Raw genomic sequence first — 25,910 nt, forward strand, 5'->3', positions numbered from 1 at the left:
TTCTGGCAGACTGCCTGTGATGGCCATGATTCTGACATCAGGAGTTGGTTTCACGTTTATTCCAGAACAACTTGAAACTGCAGAAGTCTCTTACATATGAATTGCACCGTCTGATTTTATTATTGCAAGTTCTAGAATATTGCACGAAGCAGCTGCTTTTGAAATAGAATTAAACATAATAATTCATAATTTTTCTTGACCAATACTGTCCAATACCATCTCCACCTAGGAGCAGTTGAAAGGCTGATGCGAGACGATGGTTTGTTACGGAGGCTAGGACTCCATGGCAAAGTCTGTGACATTGCATGACGCAGCCATAGCAGCGGGTGAACTCCAAGGTGCAGTCATCTGTAATCGCTCACGAGACCCAAAGGCAGCGTTCACTGAAGAACCAATGCAATGAAACAGTTAGACATCGGTGTGTAAAAGAACAAAGAAACACTTTGCATGCCTCAAGTGGAGTCAGATTTACAAACAGAATGGCTGGGAAGGGGGCAGAGAACTTCCGATTTCTTGCTCCAGAAGCTGAGCAAAAGCCAATGCCAAGGTTGGACGTTACGGAAGGTCAGGGCAATAGTACTGTGCCAATTTAATAAATACATGTTTCCCAGTCCTGACTAATAACTAATCATTTTCCATTGAAACTCATGCTGACCTGGAGATACTAAGCACAACGTGTCTGGAGAATGTCTAGAGAATGGGTTACAAGACAATCGAATAAAATCCAAACTTTTAATACAAGTTTAACCACGATCCTTGAAATATGAAATGGAACAAACTTTCTCACAGGAAGTGGGAAATACTTTGTCAATTGTGTTCAAATCTCCCTGTATCCAACCACACTCCTCACACCACCCTGCAGAACCAGAAATGGAGCAGTGCAGGCCACTCTGGCCTTGACTAATTCTCTGAACCAACATGTTCTCCTTTTGGTCCCACGTCCATCGCTCTTTCCCCAAAATTCTGCCAATTTCCCTTTAAAGATTTTCACACAGGGAGTGGTAGGTACATGGAACAAGCTACCAGAGTCATAGAGTCACAGCACGGAAACATGTCCTTTGGCACAGCTTGCCCATGCCGATCAAGTGTGCCGCATCTACACTAGTCCCACCAAAGCAGGTACAATTACGGTGCTTAAAGGCATTTGGACAGGTTCATGGATAAGAAAGGTTTAGGGATACGGGCCAACCACAAACAAATAGGACGAAGCTAGATAGGTATCTTGGTTTGAGTGGACGTTAGGCCCAAGGGACTGTTTCGCTACTGCAGGGGTTCCCAACCTTTTTCGTCCCATTTACCCCTGGCAACGTTAATAGCACATAACAATGTTATTTCATTTATTTATGAACAACCAGAACCAAACACAGACCAATGAAAAAAATATGCACAAATCCAGAATCAACTTTTACCCCCAGGGTAGGCGAAATTTACCCCTGGGGGTAAATTTGCCACAGATTGGGAACCCTTGCTCTACTGTATAACTTCATGAATTTGGAGTGAATTATTACCTGCTGAGATACTGCTGACATCCCAGGTGCGAAGACCTCCTTTCTGTCCTCCGAAAGTGTATGTGAACGGCGCGTCTGGACAACAAGCTGCACAGAACACAACGCCCTGAAAACAAACATGGTCAATTAGTAGAAATTAGTGACCCACAGATCAAAGTAATCCTCCACTCACTAATGCCTGAAACCGTCTACAGCAACCAGACCAGAAGCACCAACCTGGTGCGTAAGAGTCCTGGCAATGAGCCGATGACGTCCTCAACAATACTGCCCGTCCCCTCTCTGACCACGGACCAACACCCCGCCAACTGAGGCAAATCCTGGATTTAAAAAGCTCACCCGTTTTTAAATCCTTCCCTGTGCCAGTAACTAATTCTACTGTGCAATTGATTCACACAGAAGGGAATCAGGACCCCCCCCCCACCGGCCCATCCTCCAACTCCTGCACATCCCTGATTCTGACCTTCCAATTATTCCCAAATTACCACAGCTCTATCTGGTAACACCTGAAAATTTCCTCCTAAATCTCTGCCTCTTTACCTCTTCCTTTAGTTGCTCCCTGAAATCTCTCTGATCTACAAAGCTTTTGCTTGGCTTCCCTCATATGTTGATGCAAGTTTTCACATCAAACCGCTTCCTGAGCGGCTGCCGAGGACAATATTCCAGCGTAAAGATACTCTCTGAATGGAACAGGTTTACAACAACCTGCCCGGTAGGAAGGATAATGCCTGTACACAACACAACTTCGGGCCATTTATGTTCCTTACCATTTTCATATCTCTGGAATGTATCAAACTTGGCTTATTCCCCAAAATATCCCAGATCTTCACATGTTTATCAGAAGACGACGTCACCAAGCAGCCTTTGATTTGGCTGCTGAGCTCCAGACCTAAAGAGAGGTATTTTAGATGTATTAAATGCCGTTCATACAGAGAGAAGTGGAACACAGAGGGACAGAACCATATGGTCTTCACTGAGATCATGGCTGATCTGTGTCTTGGTCCCATTTGTTCACCTCTGTTCCAGGGTAAACCAATGATAAAAGGAGCATTCAAAAGCAGAAGAATTTCTAATTCAAGGAAGCTTCCTAACCAAGTTTCGACACGGTCCTGGCAGTTTTACACCAAAAAGACAATTGCCCAAAGCAATGGCAATTCCTGTATTTTTTTACAGCCAGCAGTCAGCTTCTCACCACCTCCACTGATGGTTCTGGATCCAGGGGACCACCAGTTGCCAACATGCACAAGCCTGGACATCGCAGGATGGTCCAAGGACCAGGTGAACATTCACAGATCCCGCACTCCATCTGCACCAACCTGCAAATTGCAACATTCCTCCCCCCCCCCCAAGAATTTGATGACCTTTCCCCAGTTTGAGGTGTTGCTATGAGGCCTTTGGTTCCTGAGCTGTGTACTAATTATTTATGTTGATTCTGACCAACACACTATCCCGTCATTTCTTACAGTCTTAGAGAGAGGTGAGAAAAGAAAGCACGACTCAAAATGTTCATACTGCGTCACTGCCTACACTCCTCGCCCACATCTCTCTCTCTCCTTTTCATCATCAACCCAGGCCTGGAGCTGGGAGGGCAGCTGGAGGCAGCAAGCACAACATCAGTACATCTGGGGAAATTAGCTACAAATCAGAGATTACCAGCTGTATGGAGACAGCAGTACAGTGCTGCAAACGGCAGTGCCATGGAGCACTGGTATGAGATGAGTTCCCATCTCACACACTTTTGAGTTTGGGCTGGTCCACATTCAAATGCCTTGTAGATGGCGGAGAGGCCCTGGGCTGTCAGAGAGAAACACTCACCACAGGATATCCAAACTTTGAACTGTTCTTGCAATCATTGTTTATGTGGTGGGTCCCCTCAGACGCTCAGAATGGTGATGATAGGAATTTCAGTGACAGTCATGCCACTGAACATTAAGGTCATGCCACTGAACATCAAGAAAAAGTCCAGGAACACCTAACTGTAAGGCGCCAACTTTTTGAAGCTGCAACACTGGAGCATCTTTTATCTCAGACTCCATTTCCCAGATTGAGACCTAATACTGAACAGTTGCTTCAGAGCTGGAACCATAGGGAGGAAGGTAGAGGACCCAAGAATCATTACCTTCAAGTTCAAGAACAGCTTCTTTGTATCGTTCATAGGCCCTTGAACACTGCACAACACTAACCACAACCCTACATCAGCACTGAACCAATACATTCTTTGTTTATGTTGCACTATATACTTTGCTTGCATATCATGATCTGTTTGCCTGGTATAATTGATAATTTCATGTATTTTATTGTATATTTATTTGTTGCGTAGTTGTGTTAATGGGCTTGTAAAGCAACAACTAAAGAATGTTGTTGCTCTAGTCCAATCCCGGCGCATATGGCAATGAAACATTCTTGGCCTGATTGTTTTTCTGAATCGAGACATACACAAACTGGCAGGCGATTCTTACCTGTTACTTCACCATTGTGAGCTTTGAGTGTGAAAAGTGGTTTCTCTGTTCGAGCATCCAGACAGTAGACAAAGCCATCATCCGTGCTGGCCTGGAGGGTGAAGGGAAAGCATTAACCACTGACTGCACCATGAAGATCATAGAGGTACAGTGATATTCTTCAATCTTCCACCCGATTCACTCCCAGGCTCATGAACCATGGAAACTCTCTGCCACGTGCTCACACCCCCCCCTTTGACCTCTGACAAAAGCACACAAGCACAGGGCTGCCGCTACCATTACACTTTGCCCTTGACACAGAATAAAACTCACCAAGAAGTTATTGGGCGAGAAGTGATTCCAAACCACTCGCTCGACTTCTCCGCTGAACTTCCAGCTGCGACGGCTCTCCTTCGGATCGCGACAGTCGTACAGAACCACAGACCTGCCGAGGACACAGAGCTGTAGCCAACAGTGCAGCAAGGGAGGACCAGTCTGGCACGGTTGTATGGCACTCATTCACATGGCCCAGGTCATTGGGGCAGTGATGTTAAAGGGCACCTATGATTCACACCCGTGTGAATGCTATAGGTTTGGGTGGAAGTTGCACTCAGCTCCTGTATTCTACCTGTCCCAACCACTAAAGAATAATATTACCCGATGGTCTGCTCTTAGTTTTGGATGAAGTCATGAGAAAAGCACAGGGAGAAAGCTGCATCAATGAGGACTCAAAACATCCTGCTGTAATTCACAATCAAATGCTTTCTTCAGACTTTCACAGTTGTTTTGGGCCAATTTTAAGCATTACAAGTTTCTACAAATGGTGGTCAAAAAGTGACGTGATGTGGTTGGCAGAGGAGGTAGTTGAGGCAGGTACTATAATGATTTAAAATACATTTATGTGGACAGGTACATGGACAGGAAAGGTTTCAAGGATATGGGCCAAACGTGGGGAAATGGGACTAGTTCAAATCAACACCTTGCTCGGCATGGATGAGTTGGTGAAGGGCTTGTATTACTCTATTTATGAACATAGAACAGTAGAGCACAGGAACAGGACCTCGGCCCACAATGTTTGTGTTGAACATGATGACATGATTTAGGTAGCTATGGAGATGGATCCCATATTTTGTTAATAAATTAATAAAATAATTTAAAAATAAGTTCCTTTGTTTACAGTAAGATGCACAAAGGCTTCCTGCCTAAAGTGGGCATTTGAAAGCAGAGATGGGAGAGTCCAAGGGAGCAGCAGACCGGTGCTGGTGAACTTCAAGGTGATGGAGGGATGGGACAGCAGATTGGAATTGCAAACATGAAGCACCAACAGACCAAAGGGAAAATGTGCTTCTTCAAAGATTGAAGAGGGCCATTTATAAAATTGAAACAAAATGCCTAGCATTATATCTCACTTGTCGAACGAGCCAGAGAGAAGTGTCTGTGCTTCAAACGGATGCCAGTGGAGAGTCTGCACCTGAAACAAGAACAAATGGGAAAGGATTCACAACAAAACTGGGGAATGGACAGGGCAATTCTGAGAAGGTCGGTGAGAGTCAGAGAAAAGGCAGTCATGTTGCATTCTGTCACAAATAGAGCTAGTGGGTTACTCCCACCTGCCTGTCCTTAGTTCGGGGCTCCAAGTGCTTATTCAGGTACTTTCTACAAAAAGCGAGGAGAGCCGCCTGCATCATGCAGTCTCTCTGGGTGTAGTTCTTCTCCCCAGCTCATGTCCATGGTTATTGAGCACTCTGCTAAAGTGAATAGGTCCGTCATGTTCACCATGTCTAGACCTCTCATAACTTTATACACCTCAATTCAATCTCTCCTCAGTCTCCCTCACGCCGAAGAAACTCTCCAGCAACAGCATACTCCTCTCAGAATGCTGCTGGTCGTCACAAAAAAAAAAATTAACAAATAAATTCTTTCAAACGTTGAACTGAAATGGGGGAAACAAAGTCTGAAAATCACACCAAAGGAGTTATAAAGAAAAGGTCTGACTATTTGACAAGTTTGCTCCTTCTAAAATGTCTCTGAAATTTGACCCTTGCTAGCTGGTCTCTAGACTTTAGAGATATATCGCGGAAACAGGCCCTTTGATCCGACCAGCGATCACCCCGTACACTAATACTATCCTACACACTAAGGACAATTTGCCATTTTTACCAAAGCCAAGTAACCTACGAAATTGTACTTTGGAGTGTGGGAGGAAATTGGAGCACCTAGAGAGAGCCCATGTGGCCACGGGGAGAACGTACAAATTCCGTACAGGCAGCACCCAGATGATCGAATCCGTGTCTCTGATGCTGTAAGGCAGAAACTCTACCGCTGCAATACTATGCCGCCCTAAAAACCCACAACAAAGATGGACCCAAGCAGGTTCCCTCTCTGCATTAATGTTCCTGGAACTATGGACATGCATTTGTTAGCCACAGCCACTAATGAGCCCTGGGCAGTTCTTTCTCTCAAGCCAAGAGATACCCAGGCCAATTTCCAGTGGGCCGAATGGCCTGTTTCTGAGCTGCAGATCTCCAACACCCACGCTCCTGCTGTCCAAATATACTGCACTGGAAGGCCTGGAACAATGATAAAACAAGCAATGGTTGTTGCAGCAAACATAATAGAAAGCAAGAAATAACAGGAAGCAAGCAGATAATTGAAGGCCCATCTGAGCACATAGTAATCAGGGTAATTAGAGGCTATGCTGTCTGATACACAGTAGACACCGATTGTCCGATAATGAGGATCGCACGTGGGCTAAAACTGATGCTATTCCGGAAAAGAGATAATCGGCATAGTTGTGGATTATCTGACGTGATTCAACTCATCTGCTCACCACCTGATCTGTTTCTAATTATGAGAGAAGCAGCTGACATGATGGTGTGAACAGGCCCCTCCTGTACTGTAAACCCTAACGATTCCATGATACTAAAATCCTCAGTGACCCCAGAAGAGAACTGAAAAGTTCATTCTAAAACAGCCCAGTTAAGGCCAGCGAATGCACCCTCTCCCCACTAATTGTCTATTCCCTCCATTTGATGCATATCCCCACACACCCACAGACTCCACTACCTGGAATAAACTTCTTCACTGCGCAAATCACTGGACCATAAGTTCCCTTCTACAGTAAGAAGCCTTCCTCCTCACTACAGGGCAAGACTGGTCCTTCATTATGAGTGGCCAGGGTGCTAATGGTCCTTGATTATGTTTGCTGGGAGAGGGAAGATAAGAGAGTGATGGGGGTGAGACTGGTCCTTGATCATGCACTGCTTGATATAAAAACACAACTTTGAATGATTTATACAAATATGAATATTAGGAACACAAGGTTAGCCATGCCCCTCAAACTTCTCCTAAGAAAACGTACACTGGCAGTATTTAACCCTTCTTTCTCCCTCTGCCCTAAAAATATTCAAAGATTCTCTCTCGCTGTCTATTTGCGGGAAATAATTCCAAGCTCACAACTCTCAGTGAAAACAATTTGCTTCATTTCTTCTCAAATGGGTGACCCCTTATTTTTAAACAGTGGCCCCAAACTAGATCCCCCCCCCCCCCACATGAGGAAATGGAAATATTCTCTCCAGTCACCCTCTCGTGATCTTATGTATTGCAATTGGTACCTTTCACTCGTAAATATAAAGGAAAAATCTACAGGTGCAGGAAGTCTGAAATAAAAACTGAAAATGCTCACTCAGCAGGTCATGCAGCATCTCTGGAAAGAGAAACAGAGTTAACATTTCAGGTTAAAAGCCTTGGGATGGAACTGGGAAAGAGATAAAACAGGTTAGTTTTTAGTAGGAGAGAAGACGGGGTGAAATGGGAGAGTCTGGCACACTGACTCCATGTATACCACTTCCGCTGGTTCCCCTTCCACTATTTGGCTATCAAAACACTTGTCTGACATGGTTTCTCATTGAATTTGGGGCCCAGTGTCCCAAGATTGTGCTCAGCACTGAGGATGCAGTCAGCATGTACAGAGAGCACCTTTTAGCATCTGTACTTAATAGATCCAATTTCGGGCACTCGCTGAGATGTGTGTGTGACCCGCAGTCCCTCCCACTAAGATTCACCCCACACTTCATGCACAGGGTGCTGTGGACCCGGCTCCCTGCACATTCTCAAAGGAGCTCTTCGAAGATAGACACAAAGTGTTGAAGTGACTCAGCGGGTCAGGCAGCATCTAGTTAACAATCTTGTTGTGCAAAGCCCCTTGGGCAACAGTGACCATAATACGGTGGAATTTGGCATTAAGATGGAGAGTGACACGGTTAATTCAGAGTCGAGGGTCCTGAACTTAAAGTTGACTTTGATGTTATGCGATGGGAATTAGCTAGGAGAGACTGGTAAATGACACTTAAAGGATTGACAATGGATAAGTAATGACAAAGATTTAAAGATCGTATGGATGAATTACAACAATTGTTCATCCCTGTCTGGCGTAAAAATAAAACGGGGAATGCGGCTCAACCGTGGCTAATGAGGGAAATTAGGGATAGTGTTAAATCCAAGGAAGAGGCATATAAATCGGCCAGAGGAAGCAGCAAAGAAGAGGACAGGTAGAAATTTAGAATTCAAGAGGACAAAAGGGTTAATTAAGAAGTGGGAAATAGAGCATGAAAGAAAGCTTGCGGGGAATATAAAAACTGACTGTAAAGGCTTCTTTAGATATGTGAAGAGGAAAAGATTAGTGAAGGCAAATGTAGGTCCCCACAGTCAGACACGGGTGAATCAGAAACAGATAACAATCAGCACGGGAGCACCTCAGGCTGCGTGCTCGGCCCCCTGCTTTACTCACTCTATACTCATGACTGCGTAGCCGGACATAGTGCTAACTCCATCATCAAGTTCGCCAACGACACTACGGTTATGGGACGAATCACTGATGGTGACGAGTCAGAGTATAGAAATGAGACCGACCGATTGACCAAATAGTGCCAGCACAATAACCTGGCTCTCAACACCAGCAAAACCAAGGAACTGTTTGTGCACTTTGGAAGGGGTAGGATAGGGACCCACAATCCTGTTTATATCAACGGGACTATGGTGGAAAGGGTCAAGAACTTCAAATTCCTGGGCGTGTATATTTCTGAGGATCTTTCCTGGTCCCAGCACACTGATGCAATTATAAAGAAAGCACATCAGCGCCTCTACTTCCTGAGAAGATTACGGAGAGTCGGTATGTTAAAGAGGACTCTCTCGAACTTCTACAGGTGCACAGTAGAGAGCATGCTGACTGGTTGCATCGTGGTTTGGTTCGGCAACTCGAGCGTCCAGGAGCGGAAAATATTGCAGAAAGTTCTGACCACTGCCCAATCCATCATCGGCTCTGATCTCCCCACCATGGAAGGGATCTATCGCAGTCGCTGCCTCAAAAAGGCTGCCAGCATCATCAAGGACCCACACTATCCTGGCCACACACTCATCTCTCCGCTGCCACAGGAGCCTGAAATCTGGTACATCCAGGTTCATGAACAGCTTCTTCCCCACAGCCATCGGGCTATTAAACTCGCCATCAAACAAACTATGAACTATAACAGCCTATTGCACTTTATCTGTTTATTTATGTGTATATATATGGTCTTTGCTATATAGACGCACTGAACTGTTCTGTATTTATGCTTACTATATTATGTTGTTCTGCAGCAAGCAAGAATTTCATTGTCCTATCTGGGACACATAACAATAAACTCTCTTGACTTGACTAATGGGAAACAAGGTAAAGGCAGACCAGTTAAACAAGTACTTTGGTTCTGTCTTTATGGAAGACACGAACAATCTCCCAGATATACTAGGGGACTGAGCATCTAGTGGGAGGGAGGAACTGAAGGGGATCCACATTAGTCAGGAAATGGTGTTAGGTAAACTGTTGGGACTATAGGTAAATAAATCCCCAGGTCACTGATGGTCTGCATCACAAAATACTCAAGGTGGTGGCCCTAGAAATCGTGGATGCATTGGTAATTATTTTCCAATGTTCTTTTGACTCTGGATCAGTTCCTGTCGACCAGCTAATGTAACTCCACTTTTTAAGAAGGAGGGAGATAGAAAACGGGGAACTTTAGATCAGTTAGCCTTACATTGGTAATGAGGAAGATGTTTGAGTTGATTGTTAAAGATGTTATAGCAGCACATTTGGAAGGCAGTGACAGGATCGGTCAAAGCCAGCATGGATTTATGATAGGGAAATCAAGCTTGACTAATCTTCTGGAATTTTTTGAGGATGTAAAAAGTAGAATGGATAAGGGAGAGCCAGTGGATGTTGTGTACCTGGACTTTCAAATAGCCTTTGACAAGGTCCCACAAAAGAAACTAGAGTGTAAAATTAGAGCACATGGTATTGGGGATAGGGTATTGACATGGATAGAGAACTAGTTGGCAGACAGGAAGCAAAGAGTAGGAATTAACGGGTCAGTTTCAGAATGGCAGGCAGTGACCAGTGATGTGCCACAAGGCTCAGTGCTGGAACCCCAGTTATTTACAATATATATTAACGATTTAGATGAAGTAATTAAATGTGAGTTTGCGGATGACACAAAGCTAGATGGCAGTGTGAGCTGCGAGGAGAATGTTATGAGGCTGCAGGATGATTTGGATATGTTGGGTGAGTGGGCAGATGCATGGCAGATGCAGCCTAATGTGGATAAGGCAGATTATTATTTGAATGGTGTCGGATTAGGAAAAGGGGAGGTGCAATGAGACCTGGGTGTCCTTGTACATCAGTCACTGAAAATAAGCATGCAGGCACAGCAGGCAGTAAAGAAAGCAAATGGCATGTTGGCCTTCATGGCAAGAGTATTTGAGTATAGGATCAAGGAGGTCCTACTGCAGTTGTACAGGGCGCTGGTGAGACCACAACTGGAGTATTGTGTGCAGTTTTGATCTCCTAATTTGAGGAAGGACATTCATGCTAGTGAGGGAGTGCAGAGTAGGTTCACCAAGTTAATTCCTGGGATGGCGGGACTGACATATGATGAAAGAATCGGTCAACTGGGTTTATGTTCACTGGAATTTAGAAGGATGAGAGGGAATTTTATAGAAACATATAACATTCTTAAGGGATTGCACCAACGGGAAAAATGGTCCCCATGTTGGGGGAGTCTAGAACCAGGGACCACAGTTTAAGAATAGGCCATTGAGGACTGAAATGAGGAAAAACCTTTTCACCCAGAGAGTTGTGAATCTGTAGAATTCCACAGAAGGCAGTGAAGGCCAATTCACTGGATGCTTTCAAGAGAGTTAGATATGGCTCTTAGAGCTAACGGAATCAAGGAATATGTGGAAAAAGCAGAAATTGGGTACTGATTTTGGATTATCAGCCATGATCTTATTGCATGGCGGTCCTGGCTCAAAGGGCCGAATGGCCTACTCCTGCACCTATTTTCTATGTTTCTATCTCTGGTGAAAAGGAATAGGTGATGTTTCGGGCCAGAACCCTTCATCCGACACTCTTCCCTGCCCAAGACAGAATTCATGGGTGCTGATTAATTTCTAAACTCAATTCATAAAAGGTCTTATTAATCCACAGGATGTAGGTCTCATTAATCCACAGGCAGTATTTAGTTCAGCACAGTTAAATGAACACATGATGGGTTACAGCTGTTCAGTTACTGCCATCATGCTCCGCTCTGTGGGAAACAGCAGCCACATTTGGTGTAGCTTCACTGAGCAGGTCTGAGTGTTCAGATCCATTGAAACCCAAGTATTCACAGAATTAGTAGGTGGTCTGGCCAGAGTCGGAGGACAAATTATATCCTGGCAGACAAGGACCGGTAATTTCTCTCATCAGGGATCAGAGCTCAAGGGCCGTGTTTGGAAGTAATCGCTTCAGAGGTCAGTTTAAATTGTCCACTGTTCCAGGACAACGGAAACGAGACATCAGATAAACATTCCCAGGCAGGACAATGGAGTCAGAGAGATGAGTAGCCACATTGGAACCTTCCGTCAGCTTCATTAGCATCGACTTCACACGGCCACTTCGTCACATCGTCTGAACAACTCTGTGGCAGTGGTAGAGTTGCTGCCTTACAGAGCCAGAGAACCGGGTTCAATCCTAACTACGGGTGCTGGCTGTATAGAGTTTGTACTTTTTCCCCGTGATCTGCGTGGGTTTTTTCCGGGATATCCAGTTTCCTCCCATACTCCAAAGACGTAAAGTTTGTAAGTTAATTGTAAATTGTCCCATGTGTGTGTAGGATAGCGTTAGTGTGCGGGGATCGCTGGTCGGCGCAGACTCGGATGGGCCAAGGGGTTTGTTTCTGAGCTGTATCTCTAAACTAAACAAGTCGACTGACATACACAAAATTGCTTCCTATTCACAGAGAGCTTGGCATTCCACAGCCCGAGTCCAGCTCAGTCATACTCCTCACACTAGTAGAATCCTCACACCGGCATCAGAAACACTAAAAATATTGTCTTATTAAAGCAAGGTAGCGTGCAAGTTTGTATCTTTCCATCATAGTTAGTCTAGAGATGGAATGTATTGCCATTTCTGCAGGGACAGTGAAAAGCTGCTGGAATGCAGTCATTCGGATGGATGGATGGAAGCAGCGCTTCCAGCAATTTAGTTTGCTGATCCCATTCTTAATGGTACAGGGCACCTTTTATTCATCATTCAAAAACATGACTAAATGAACAAGTACAGCCTGTGACTTACAGGAGGAACACACAAACTCACTCACTCCCCTCCAGCCCATTCCTGCAGCAACTTCATTCCGATCTGTTCTCTAATAATTCAGCATCTATCACCACAGCCTGCAGATCACTATCCTGCTGATGCCTCCTGTAAGTACTGCTTGTTTACTTTGTATATAAATATAGCAGGAATTATATTTGATTGCTTACTTGAGAGCTACAATTGGCACTGGTTTGCTAACGTCTGCAACATGGAGCCACAGCTTTGCAGAATGTGCAGCACCACTGGTTTCAAGTAATTGAGGAAGTGGTTTGGGGTGATGAGTGAAGGAAGGGGAGCTATTTATCGGACATTAAAGGACTTGCATGACATTTAAGTTTAAATCAGACTGGCCTGTTCTATAATTATTCAGCATGACCGATTTTTCATTGGAACTGCTGGGGGGGGGGGGGGGGGGGGGGGGGGGGGGGGGGGGGGGGAAGGGGAGGGATGGGGGGGGGGGGGAGAACATGTGCCCACAGTAGGAAACAGAGCTCTACTGAGACTGTATTTAGTGACAAGCCAATGAATCCGAGGGGCATGGTCCCTGGGGAGAGACCCCGTGGGAGCCAGGCACTAAGCTCAACTTTACGGCGGCAGAATAAAGTGATCCCAAAGATTTCCTCCCCCAATAACAAATTCCTTCTAATTTCAGCCACATGGATCAGCCATTCCCATCTCTCTACTTCAGCATCAGTGCAAGATTAAAACTGTGTATGAGAGGCATGGTTTACAGAAGTAGCTGAAATAATTCTAAAACAACAGCTTAGATTTCTAGAAAAGAATTTCATTTCACATGTTCTATCAGAACACCCAGCAACAGAGATCTGGTTATTGTGGATATTGCAGAAGGAAGTTCCGAGGCGAGCGGGTAATAATGAGATTGTTTCTAGATGAGAGGCTTTGGCAAGTGGGGTGCCAAAGGGATCAGAGTTGTTGCCACAGCTGTTTCCTGGTCTACATCAATGATTGGGATGAGAAGCCTGTGTAACATATCCAGGTTTTTCAACGACACAAACCCAGGATGCAGTGTGATTGTGAAACGTTTGTGAGGTTATAGATCGGCAAAGTGAATGGGTAGCACCCACAGTAGATGGAATATAATGCAGACAAATGTGAGGCCATTCACTTTGGTAAGGGGGTGGGAAATTGCAACCTTCACGTGGTCCACCCTGTTTCGACTAATGCAATCAACCCGACGTGCACAGACAAAGAGATCAAATAGAACAAGTTGACCTACAACGTTAGGCTGTGCACGCCATACACAAGAAGACGACTTTGGTAAAAGAGAAAAACCAGGGCCGCACTTTTAAATGGTGAGAGACTGAATGTGGTGTTCCGAGTAACTAAGTAACCTTGAGCTGTGTGCATATCAAGCAATTTGGAGAGTAAACTGAACATTGGCTTAGAGATAGACATAAAACGATGGAGTAACTCAGTGGGTCAGGCATCTCTGGAGAAAAGGGAAAGGTGACATTTTGGGTGGAAACCCTTCTTCATACATATTGGCTTTCACTGCAAGAAGATTCAACCAATAGAGTAAAGATGTCTGACATCAAATACATGGGTGTGTGCTGGGATCACGCCTGCAGCACGGTGTACAGGTCTGGTCTTCCTGGCAGAGAGAGGAGAAACCTGGGGTAGAGGAGATTCAGTAGATCATTTCCTGGGGCGGGGGATTTGTCCTACCCAGAACACAGAAAGCAGCCTGGGCTGCATTTCTAGAATGTAGAGGAATGAGAGTCGACCTTATTGAAACATTCAAAATTCTTAGGGGAATTGGCAGGGACTTTTTTTCCCTAGCTGAATGAATGTATGAATGTATGAATGAATGAATGAATGAATACATTTATTGGCCAAGTATTCACAATGAAGGAATTTGCCTTGGTGCTCCGCCTTCAAGTGACGACATGACATACAGTAACAGTTAGGAATGACACATTAATAATAATAATAAAACATTATCGATTAAAGTATGGGCTTGGTATTAAAGTAAGGGAGTGGTCATTTGGGACTGAAATTAGTAGAAATTTGTTAGCGTGGAAGGGAATCTTTGGGATCAATTACTGAGGGCACAGGATGCTCTATCACCGAGGATATTCAAGGCAGAGCTCGCCAGACTTTTAGACATTTGGACAGATAGATACATGGATAAGGAATAGCTCAGAGGGATATGGGCCAAGTGCAGACAAATGGGTCCAGCTAAGATGGGGCGTTGGGGTCAGCTTGAACGGGTTGGGATGAAGGGCCTGCCTTCATGCAGTATGCCTCTATTAAGGGAATAGAGAGAGGAATGAGTTAGTGGATGGTTGAAACGAGCGTGAGCGGTGAAGAGAGTGTTTGCTTCTGTTTCAGTTGTCAACTGGAGCCGTTTTCTCTCCTCAGGGTGAAATGGCCACTCTGGCAGACGTGCTGGTCACGCTGCTGCTGACCTCCCTCCCCCCGCGGGTCGCATCGGTCACTGGTCTGAATGACCGATCAGCATTCTCGGCCACCAGGACCAGCAGCATGTTGGGGGGTCTGCAGAGAGCGGTCACCTTCGACAAGCTCTTGGTTAACATTGGACACGACTTCCACCCGGACACAGGCAGGCTCGTGTGCAGGATTCCCGGGGCTTACTATTTTGCCTTCACAGTTGGAAAGTATCCCAAGAAGATGCTGTCGGTCATGTTGATGAAGAACAGCCACGAGGTACAGGCGATAGCATTCAGTGACCACAGGCGCAAGGACCGCAAGGTGCAGAGCCAGAGCCTGATGCTACCACTGAGTGTGGGTGACTATATCTGGCTGCTCCTGTCAAGCAGCCCCAAGTACGCGCTGTACAGCAACATGGGGCCATACACCACCTTCACCGGCTACCTGGTCTACACAGAGCAGCTGTCCCAGGGGCTGACCAATAGCCTGCCCCCTGTCCCCATCGCCTCCTGCTGTTGCCCCTCCACTCCGCAGCATCATCATGGCTACCGGTCGGCATTCTCAGTGGCTAGAACGAGCTCTCTGCTGGGGCAGAGCACAGGGGATTTGCAGCAAGAAGCCGTCACCTTTCACACCGAATACATCAACATGGGCAGGCACTTCAACAAGCAGAAGGGGATCTTCACCTGCCACATCCCTGGAGCTTACTACTTTTCTTTCAATGTCGGAAAGCATCCCTTTAAGGCCATTTCTGTGAAACTGATGAAGAACCAGAGTGAGGTGCAGGCCATGATCTTCGACGAGGACGATTCAGAGCGGAGGGAGATGCAGAGCCAGAGTGTGATGTTACTCCTGGCAATGGGCGACAGAGTGTGGCTGCACAGTCAGCAGCATCAGCGCTTTGCTCTCTATAGCAATCTCGGCAAGTACGTCACCTTCACCGGCTTCCTCGTCTATCCGGACACTGGCTCCCTGAGGAGCAGTGAGCCTGTGTGCACGTGTCCAACCTCTCCCCTGCGCAGCAACTGCCAGAACACTCCGCTTTGATTTCAAACATCTGCAGAGAATGGGTAGTTTTGCTCAGTGGGTCTCAAATCCCACTGACATCAGACGCTGCTAAACCAGATGGCGGTAGCTTAGTGCTTCCAACTGCTTCAGTAGTTTAACTGACTTGTTAGTAAGTTAATACAGGCCATTAAATTACCATCATGGGCAACCTGAACAAGCTGGTACTGCTACTCATCAATCCTACAGCCTCATCAATCCATTACACACAGGTTCCTAACCTCACCACACCCGAGACAGCTGGCATTGACAACAAGGCAAAGTTTCACTGAGCGTGGCCGCAGGAACCCGGTAAACCTGAGTCAACGGGCAGCAAAAGGGAACAATCCACCGACTGGACTCATTCAGGACATGATGGCACTGTTGTCGGTCATGTATCCCAGCCCCAGAACATCACCACAGCTGCCGTTCAGTTGGCCCAACATCTCCGCATTTTCACCATCGGACTTCCTTCCATGAGAGGGTCAGAAGAGGGGACCATCGCGGATGATTGCAGTGTGCAACTCCATAGAAAAGGGATCAGTTCATGTGCAGCAAGCTTCTGGGCTGACAAGTGTTATCTTCGCCCCCTTCAAGCAAGAGAGGCAACTTACTACCCGTGGTTCACAAAGGCATCACCATAGTCGAATGTTGGGGACACTACTGGCCGGGACAAGGCACCTGGATACCGTGCAGGTCAGCGATCAGCTGCCCCACCACAAGTCACTCACCAGAGCTCTTCCGTCATCACAAATCGCATTGGGGATGTGATGGAGTATTCTCCACCTTCGTAGAGGGGAATAGCACTAATATCAACAACCATCATTCCTTTTACCACCGGTGACCATGGCTACAGAGGGTGCCAGCCTCAACATGCACTGTTAACATCACTCCGGCAGCTCCCAATCCCGTCACGCTCCTGACCCAGGAAAACATCACTGCTCCTCGATCATCGTTGAGCGATTATCCTGGCATTCCCTTGGGAACACTATCCCCACGTAACTCAAGTCAGCATATCACCACTTCCCGGAGCAGTCAGACGCAGGAGGTAAACTGACCATACCAGCGACACCCAGTGATTGAAAGAAATTAGGACTGATGTGGAGAAAGCAATGAAGGAGGAACGAGAGACGTAAATGGGCGGAGAGTTGAAATGGGAATTTCAAAACACAGCTGGCAATAGTTTGGTCGGGAAGAAGACAGGCAAGAGTGACTCCCCTGCTGCGTTGAGAGCAGGTATTCAGGTGCTGCTGAGGTTGTAAACTTGCACTGATCGGGATAACAAAGGTTAAGGACCGAAGATGAAAGATCAGGAGAAGCGTAGCACATTCCCGGCTAGGATAGAGTTACAGGAAATGAAAACGTTTGCTTTAGCTCACCTTGTCTGTGTGGCCAGTGAGGCAGGTCACGGCTTTCCTTTCAGACATATCCCAGAGAATCACAGTGTCATCGGCAGACGCGCTGGCTAGAACAGTCCTAACATGCAATAGAAACATTCCATTACCAGCAGTGACATGGATGAATTCAAATCAGGATCATGTAATATCCTTAAGGAAATCTGCAGTAATGATTCTGTATGGAATTTCCCAATTTCAGCTCTCCCATGCCCGATTCATGTAGCAATCTTTCTGAGATTGTACAGCGTTGACAGAAGTGCACAATGTGCAGAAACAGACAGGATGTCTATGGGATACAGCCAGCACGGAGTCAGCACTGCACAAACTCGGCACGATCCCGGGACCAGGATGGAGTGAGGATGATTGGCCGCACACTATAGGTTAGAACGAGGGCAAACTCACAGAAATACGATTGCGAGAGAGACCGGCGGTATGGACACTGATTGGCCCTCAGGGAAACTAGCTTTGTCTCTTTAAGAGCCAAGAAGAAGGGACCCCAGCTTTGGAGGGCAGACAATCCCAGACTGAAACAAGGAAGAACTAAAGGCTTATAAACCCTTGGATTTCTCCCACTAACTGGGCAATAAATGATTGTTGTATATTTCATGGGTGAGATCAATGATTTTTAGTGAGTAATGTACCACGGGACATGGCAGACATGATAAAGGTTCTGCCACAGCCTAGACCGGAGGAGCAGCAGGTCGAAGGGCAGAATGGCCGCAATCCTCTGCTTTGAACTCATCGCCAATTGCTTTGTGAACATGAGAACACAGGAGCAGGAGGAGCCAGCGGGACCTCAGCCTCCCCACCATTCAATGTGTGAATGAGTTCTGGGAGCGATCGGTGTGACCCAAACAGCGGGGACTGCACTGTGGGACAATGTCCACCATTCCCCGTTTGAATGAGTTCTGGGGGCAATCTCTCTGACCCAGGGAGGCAGGGATTGTACTTTGGGACAGGTGTACTCTCTCCCACATGGGACATCACTAATCTGTACACTTCTTCACTCCCAGCGATGCACACATTTCCCCTCTCGCCACTTGTTGCATTGGGCTGCACACACTCCCTGTCACCAGGTTAAGAGCATGAACCAGCTGCTTCTCCACAGGAGTTTCCTGCTGTCTGGCAAGGACATGAAACATCAGCATCATCTCCTGCCCGCTGCTCACACTGCTGATAATTCCCTCTATTTGCACCTCCCTGACCTGCAGGGACTGAGCACAAATGGTCATTCACACCAACATTCCACACAAATGTTAAAACAAAATAAGTCACCAAGTTAAGTGAATTATCTCATTGTTATCAGCGGTTAAACAATTCTGCAAGATAGACATCAAAAAGCTGGAGTAACTCAGCGGGTCAGGCAGCATCTCTGGAGAAAAGTTTCAGGTATGACCGTTCCTCAGACTATTCCTTTTCTCCAGAGACGCTGCCTGACCCGCTGAGTTACACCAACTTTTTGTGCCTATCTTTAGTTTCAACCAACATCTGCAGTTCCCTCCTCAACAATTCTGCAAATCTATCAGGTGCTGACATCTGGTGGGAAAACGAAGAACTGCTTCAAAACACAGAGTGCTGGAGGAACCCAGCAGGTCAGTCAGCATCTGCAGAGGGAATGGACAGACGACTTTTGTTCGCGACCATCTTCAGTTGCCTGTTCACAGATGCCGCCTGACCTGTTGAGTTCCTCAGCATTCCGTTTCTTGCTCCAGATTCCAGCATCTGCAGACCCTTGTGCCCCACAGATACAGCTCGTCCCCTGTGAAAGGTACAAGGAACAAGCTGTCAGCCCGTGTGGGCAGGAGGGAGGGATCACTGTGGGTGAGGCAGCATCTCTCCCCTTCCCACTGCATCATGAGGCAGGTAGACTGGAAGGTGCCACTCACCTGATGTTTCTGTTCCAGGAAAGGTCCAGCACCGCATCAGAATGTCCTTCATGCCCCGACTCTGTCCCCTGAAACAATAGACCAGCACGGATAAGCTGGGGACTCCTCCGAGACAGGACCAGGCAGAACCCGCATGGTGAAAGTGTTCCTCTGTGGCAGTAATGAGCGGTCAGCTGTCCACATTGCTGGAGACTGGGCAGATGAGAGCCCATACCGTGCAGATATCCCTCTGTGGTTGGAGTGAGCAGCCAACTGTACATGCGGCCGGGGACAAGGCCAGGGACCTCCAGAACATCAGGGGGGCCTGCAGCCCCGGAGGCCCAGCCCAGCCTGGCTAGCTGAGGGATGGTCGGTGAGGGGGACAGTGGGACGTGGAAGGGGAGGATGTCAATGGGAAAAGGAGCTGGGGTGACTAACTGTGGTGCGGATCAGCTGTGGTGGGGGAGCGGAGAGATGTGGAGAAAAAGTGGAGAGAGGGGGGAGTAGGAGGTTACACCATTGCTGGGGCCTCTGCCTCCACGTACCTTCCGCTTTTTCTTCTTGGACGTCTCACTGCCCAGGCTGAAGACGGGCTCCAGACTGTCGACCACATCCAGGTTCCACACATCGATCACAGGAGTCATGTTGCCCACCGCAGCATGATTGCCTGCCAGAGGAGCGCACAGGGGTCAGAGGGGACGCCGGGGTCAGGGGGGACACGCCGGGGACACGCCAGGGGCAGAGGGGACACGCCAGGGTCATGCCGGAGACAGAGGGATTACGCAGGGGTCGGAGGTGAAACGGCAGGGTCGGAGGGGACAAGCCGGGGTCAGAGGCAACAAACTGGGGGTCATAGATGGACACACTGGGGGTCAAAGGGGGGTCATGCCTGGGTCTAATGGGGACACACAAGGGGTCAAAGGGCGTAACGCTCAGGTCAGAGAACTGCCAGGGCTTGGAGTCGTGCAAAATTCACAATATATCTGGGTGAGCACTTGCACTGCAGAGCACCACATGTCATATGCTGGAAAATTAGATATTTTTGTGGATGGGAAGGGTGGCAGAAAGGCCTGTGGTACGGAAGGCCGTGTAGCCCAGCTTCCCTCAGCACTGTGACAATAGACAGGACGAGACCACTCACAGATCCAAACACAACTCACCCACTGGCCTTCCTGGGTCTGGATCAAAGTTGAGCCATTCCACACACAGGGGGTAGGCTGGAAGCAGCAGGTCATGGTGCACGTACAGGCTCTGCTCATCCTGGTTGTACACTGCAAGAAACACACGTGTCACGGTCAGCGGGATACGTCACAGACCAGCCACCGCCCCATCACGCGGTCTACACACCTGACCACGCCCTGCAGTCTCCCAGTGTGCTCATCACAGCTGGGATCTGAGCTGTTTGACACAAATGCCCCCAGATCCAGGGGCAGAGGGAAACACAGACAAATCCTGGGAATCTCAGCACTTCCCGTCTGAGCTCATTCCAAACCAAGGCCCTGCAGACAAGAGCAGCCTGTGCCTTTACAACCTCTCACTCAGTTCTAGGCCAAACAGGTCAATATCTACACCTGCTGCCACTACAAACTAATACTGGAGGGGAGGGTGCTGGATATACCTCACCGAATATCTCGAGGATGCTGCAATCCTTCTCCACCTTCCCCGTCACTATCAGATTGTCGCTCGGTTTGATTTTAAAATCTTCATCTTCGTACTGGTCCTACAAAAATATATTGTTAGATGTTAATCTACTCATGAATTAAGCACAGTGGAAAGAATTGTTGCTTAGTTAACATCACAATGGAACAAGTGCTCGGGACAATACTAAGAAATGGCCAGCTTCAACTTAACTGTATCTTTAAGAGTGACGTAGGGGTCGTCTTCGTTGCTGGCATAGACAGTGAGCCCGCCCAGACTATCGCCAAAGTTCACACCACCTGCACAGAATGTCAGATATTATCAGAAGCACAAATCACAGATATCAATTCACATAATGTGCTTTGGATTTGCACAGTCGGTTGTGATGGCCGGCATGGAGAGGATGGGTTAAAAGGCCTGTGCAGTGCTACATACACTAACAAATCATCTACTCACCAAATGCACAAATCAGCTTGAACATACAATCTCCCAGAACTAAGCAATTCAGATCTATTTTCCCCAGAGATGTACCTCTTTTCCCCAAAATGGTAGAGAAGCTCGAAAGCATGTATCATCAGACTCCTGAGGGTGTCAGGGGTTACGGGGAGAAGGCAGGAGAATGGGGTTGAGAAGGAAAGATAAATCAGCCTTGATTGAATTGTGGAGTAGACTTAATGGGCCAACTGGCCTAATTCTGCTCCTAGAAGTTATGAATATAGGAACAATTTATTTCCTTTGGTTATCAAGTTTCTGAACAGTCCTTCCATAAGTTATGGTACTGTCCAATACTGTTGTACTCCCTTACCTGGACTTTGTCTATGGAACTGATGCACTACAATGCTGAGAACTATATTCTGTATCTTCCCCTTTGCTCTACCTATTGCACTTGAGTTTGATTTGATTGTATTTATTATCCGGTCTTTTTAGATGCAAAGCTTCTCGCTGCACCTCAGTACACGTGACAATAATAAACCACTACCCATTTCCCAATGGATTTGTATCACTCCAGAAATCCACTGACATTGCTAGACACAACCATGCTGGAGAAGGGCCTCGACCTAAAACATCGCCTATTCCTTTTCTCTAGAGATGCTGCCTGACCCGCTGAGTTACTCCAACACTTTGTGTCTATTCACACTTGCAGCCAACGTGGGAATAACATCAGCACATGGATGACACAGTACCCCAGCCAATCTCTTGATGTGTTTTGATGTCCCTCCTCCACATTAAACTGGTTTCCCCTCAGCCCATTCCAATGAACTCTCACTGAGCCACACACCTGCCACCCAGCCACAGAGCCTCCGAGAGCAATTAATTTCATTGTAATGAAACAAATTGAAATTTGGTACATTACATACAGGTTTATAAATGGCTCAAACGTGGTCAAACAGGACTAGCTTAGATGGTTGGCATTGGCGAGTTGGGCCAAAGGACCTGTTTCCACTGATACACTCCGTCAGTGAGCGTGCATGAGTTTATAAAGCCCTGATGATGTATTTGGCTAACGTTGACAAGGCTTTGCAGGCGAGAGCGTTGAATACCACCATCATTTAGTATGAGACTCACCTTCCTCCTCGTCGTACTCATCCAGGTCATACTCTGCCAGACTGTCCCGATCCCCCTCCTCCTGCTCCTTCTTCTCCTCTCTACCTTCTGGAGTGTCAGCATCAGAGGCAGGAAGGCCTGATCCTTCCCCCAGCTCCTGTGTCCCCTCTGCAGCCTCTTCATTTTCCTGCTCCCGGTCCCTAGAAACAAACCATAATGTTTGGTGTGTTCCGTCAAAAAGCTCGCACTCAGCACCCGCAAACCCTGACAACTCTTCACGTTCAACCTCAGCAACAGGCGCCAGTGACACTCACTTCAACTCTTCCTTGGCATTGAGGATTAACTGTTGCAGCTCCTGTTTAGTCAGGGTGACCTAGGAAATGAAAGGCACGCAATGACCACGCATGTAAACACATGTACACTCAGACTTGGGGCCCAGGAACATGCAGCAGCTATAGTGGCACCGCTGATCCTGCGTGCCAGCACACACACAACTCCATGTTTAAGGAACTGCAGATGCTGGAAATTCGAAGGTAGACAAAAGTGCTGGAGAAACTCTGCGGGTGCAGCAGCATCTATGGAGCGAAGGAAATAGGCAACGTTTCGGCCCGAAAAGTTTCGGCTCCATAGATGCTGCTGCACCCGCAGTTTCCCCAGCACTTTTGTCTACCTATACACAACTCCAATGTGTGCTGCCTGGAGACACCTCCGCCAGGAATTCCCAGTGAGGGAGCTCACGGTTAGTGAAGGATCTCACGCCCAGTGAGGGATCTCTCCCCAGAGGAAGCTCATCTAGTGAGGGATCTCGCCTACAGTGAATGATCTATCCCCCAGTGAGGGATCTCACCCCTAGTGAGTGAGGGAGCTCATCCATAGTGAGAGATCTCTCCCTCGGTGAAGGATCTCCCCCAGTGAGGGATCTCATCCATTATGAGGGATCTCTCCCCCAGTGAAGGATCTCTCCCCCAGTGGGGGATCTCCCGCAGTCCCCAGTGAGGGATCTATCCCCCAGTGAAGGATCTCATCCCCAGTGAGGGATCTCTCCCCCAGTGAAGGATCTCATCCCCCAGTGAAGGATCTCTCCCCCAGTGAAGGATCTCTTCCCCAGTGAAGGATCTCACCCCAGAGGGAGCTCGTCTAGTGAGGGATCTCATCCCCAGTGAGGGACCAGCACGCAGGTTGGGCGCCATGTTTACTGTCCCGCCCCCATCCCACCCCCCGGCGGCGCTCCCTCATCACCCCCTGGCGGCGCTCCCTCCCTCCCTCCCTCCCCCTGACCTTGTGCGGGGTCTCCTGAGCCGCCCCGCGGGGCGTCCACCGGGCGCACGTGTGGAACCCGCTCATCGCCGCCGCCGGAAATGACCGGCCCGCCGCCAACAACATCCGGTCCCGCTCCGCCGCGACCCCTGGCGGCGCCCGGCGGTAACTGCGGGGCCAGGGGCAGCGATGGGGGGGGGGAGGGGGAGGGGCAATGGAGAAACGGAGCCGGGGAGTGGGAGGAGAATACCGGGGGCAGCCGAGCCGAGTAGTGGGGGCAGGCAGCGAGGGGCAAATACGTGGGCAGTGAGGGGGCGAATTCTGGAACAAACAGGGGGTAGACACCGGACAGATACCAAGAGTCAACAGTATTTTATTGTCAGAACAATGAAAATGTTACTTGTAGCAGCATAACAGAATATGCAAACATAATACTCTGTAAACGATATAAAAACGATATATATATATATACACATACACACATGTGCATACACATAAAACAAACATTAATAGTGGAAACAAACAAAAGACAGATACCGGGGCAGACAGGGGCATAATCTTTGGACAGGGGGTAGACACCAGGCAGTGAGGGGCAGGTGCAGGACGTACACCGGGTAGCAAGAGGGGAAATACCGACGCAGCGTGGAGTCACCGGGCAATCGCCGTGCTCCGGTGGCGGGGCAGAGGTGGGGGCGGGGGGCAGGAGGTGCAGATGGCGCCTTGCACTATCAATGTCTCCATGGCTGCTGCATCTGATCCCAAGGTGACGTTTTCAGAGATGTCCTTTAAATTCAGTTAGCTTTACTAAACGAAAATAATCTATGGGATTATGCACGTATTTGGAGAGTGGAAGGAAACCGGAGCACCTTGAGAAAACCCACGCGGTCACCGGGAGAACATACAAACTCATTACAGACAGTACGCGAGGTCAGGTGCGAACCAGGTCTCTAGCGCTGTGAGGCAGCAGCCCTACCGCTGCGCCACTGTGAAAACATTCATAATTCTTTACTAAACATGGGTCGTCGTGTGTCCCACGTATCTACGTCCAGCAGTTCAGCTCACGCTCCCCCGGACTGAACAAGGACAGAATTCCCCTGGACGTCACCTCTCGCATCCAACACATCATCCTCAGACATTTCTATCCCGTCCAACATGATCCCACCATGAATCACATCTTTCCATCTCCATCCCAATCCGCTCCCTCCGCAACTCCTGGATTCACTCGTCCCTTCCCACACACGCCACCCCCTGCCCTGCCCTGCCCAGGAACTTTCCCCTGCAAGCACAGGAGATGTAACATCAGTGCCTCCTCCCTCACCTCCATCCAGAGGCACCAGTCAACTTTCATGGTGGGACAGACGATCACACGCATCTCCTCATCTGAATCCCGTGTTCCTGGTGTGGCCGCATGTATATCCGCAAGACCAAACGCACACTTGACAACCGTTTTCACCGAACACGCGCTTTCTACAACTAGCCCACAACCATTTAAACTTTCCTTCGTTCCACCTTTCTTCCTTCCTCTTGCAGGGGTGTAGAGGCCTCTTCAATCTCAAGTATTTCTCTTGTAGTTTTACAACCCACGGCATCATTGAGCCACCTGGATCCAGCGGGACAGACATCTCTGGAGAGAAGGATATTCACGTTGAGATCCTCTTCAGACTGAATTATCCAATTTTAGATAACATCCCATCTTCCCACATCCTCTTCCCTGTAACACACCCATTTCTACCACTAGCCCACCCTGCTTTCCCGTTCCACCTTTATTCCTTCCTCTTGCTGTACAGGCCTCTTCTCGCCAAATGTCTTTCTATGTCTTTTCATCTTGAGCACCTATCCACCCATCCGCCACTTCAACTCCCCCCTCCCCCCTCCCTTCACCTGTACACATCTATCACTTCACTTGTCTGGCTTTGTCCCGCTCCGATCTTTCTTCCCCCACCACAATTAGCCTGAAGGGTCTCGAATAAAAACGTCATTCACCCATGTCTTCCGACAAGGTGCCTGGCCCGCAGTTACTCCAGTGAACGGTGGGGGAGTTTCCTCGTGTGGACCCTCAAACCCCCGTCCTATCCATGTACCTGTGCAAATATATTTAAATTGTGTTATAGTTCCTGCCTCAACTACCTCCTCTGTCAGCT

General features: G+C 47.9%; 2 protein-coding genes across 2 annotated transcripts; one reads left to right on the forward strand and one right to left on the reverse strand.

The window, feature by feature from the left end:
• Positions 1 to 206: 206 nt before the first annotated feature.
• On the reverse strand, positions 207 to 23,934 carry pwp1 (PWP1 homolog, endonuclein). Its single transcript, XM_055650474.1, has 15 exons — positions 23,791 to 23,934; positions 22,827 to 22,885; positions 22,534 to 22,712; positions 21,181 to 21,266; positions 20,953 to 21,049; positions 20,490 to 20,600; positions 19,875 to 19,996; positions 19,351 to 19,418; positions 17,447 to 17,543; positions 5,353 to 5,414; positions 4,277 to 4,388; positions 3,965 to 4,055; positions 2,273 to 2,394; positions 1,509 to 1,614; positions 207 to 383 (listed from the first exon to the last, which is right to left on the reverse strand). Exons 1-15 carry the CDS (start codon positions 23,893 to 23,895, stop codon positions 274 to 276), a joined length of 1,527 nt encoding a protein of 508 aa, XP_055506449.1. The 5' UTR covers positions 23,896 to 23,934; the 3' UTR covers positions 207 to 273.
• On the forward strand, positions 13,087 to 17,436 carry c1qtnf13 (C1q and TNF related 13). The gene has a single exon (XM_055650475.1). The coding sequence runs from the start codon at positions 15,000 to 15,002 to the stop codon at positions 16,068 to 16,070; it is 1,071 nt and encodes a 356-aa protein (XP_055506450.1). The 5' UTR covers positions 13,087 to 14,999; the 3' UTR covers positions 16,071 to 17,436.
• Positions 23,935 to 25,910: the final 1,976 nt, after the last annotated feature.

The sequence above is a fragment of the Leucoraja erinacea genome, chromosome 19 (assembly GCF_028641065.1).
Source record: "Leucoraja erinacea ecotype New England chromosome 19, Leri_hhj_1, whole genome shotgun sequence".
In the NCBI taxonomy this organism is placed as follows: Eukaryota; Metazoa; Chordata; class Chondrichthyes; order Rajiformes; family Rajidae; genus Leucoraja; species Leucoraja erinaceus.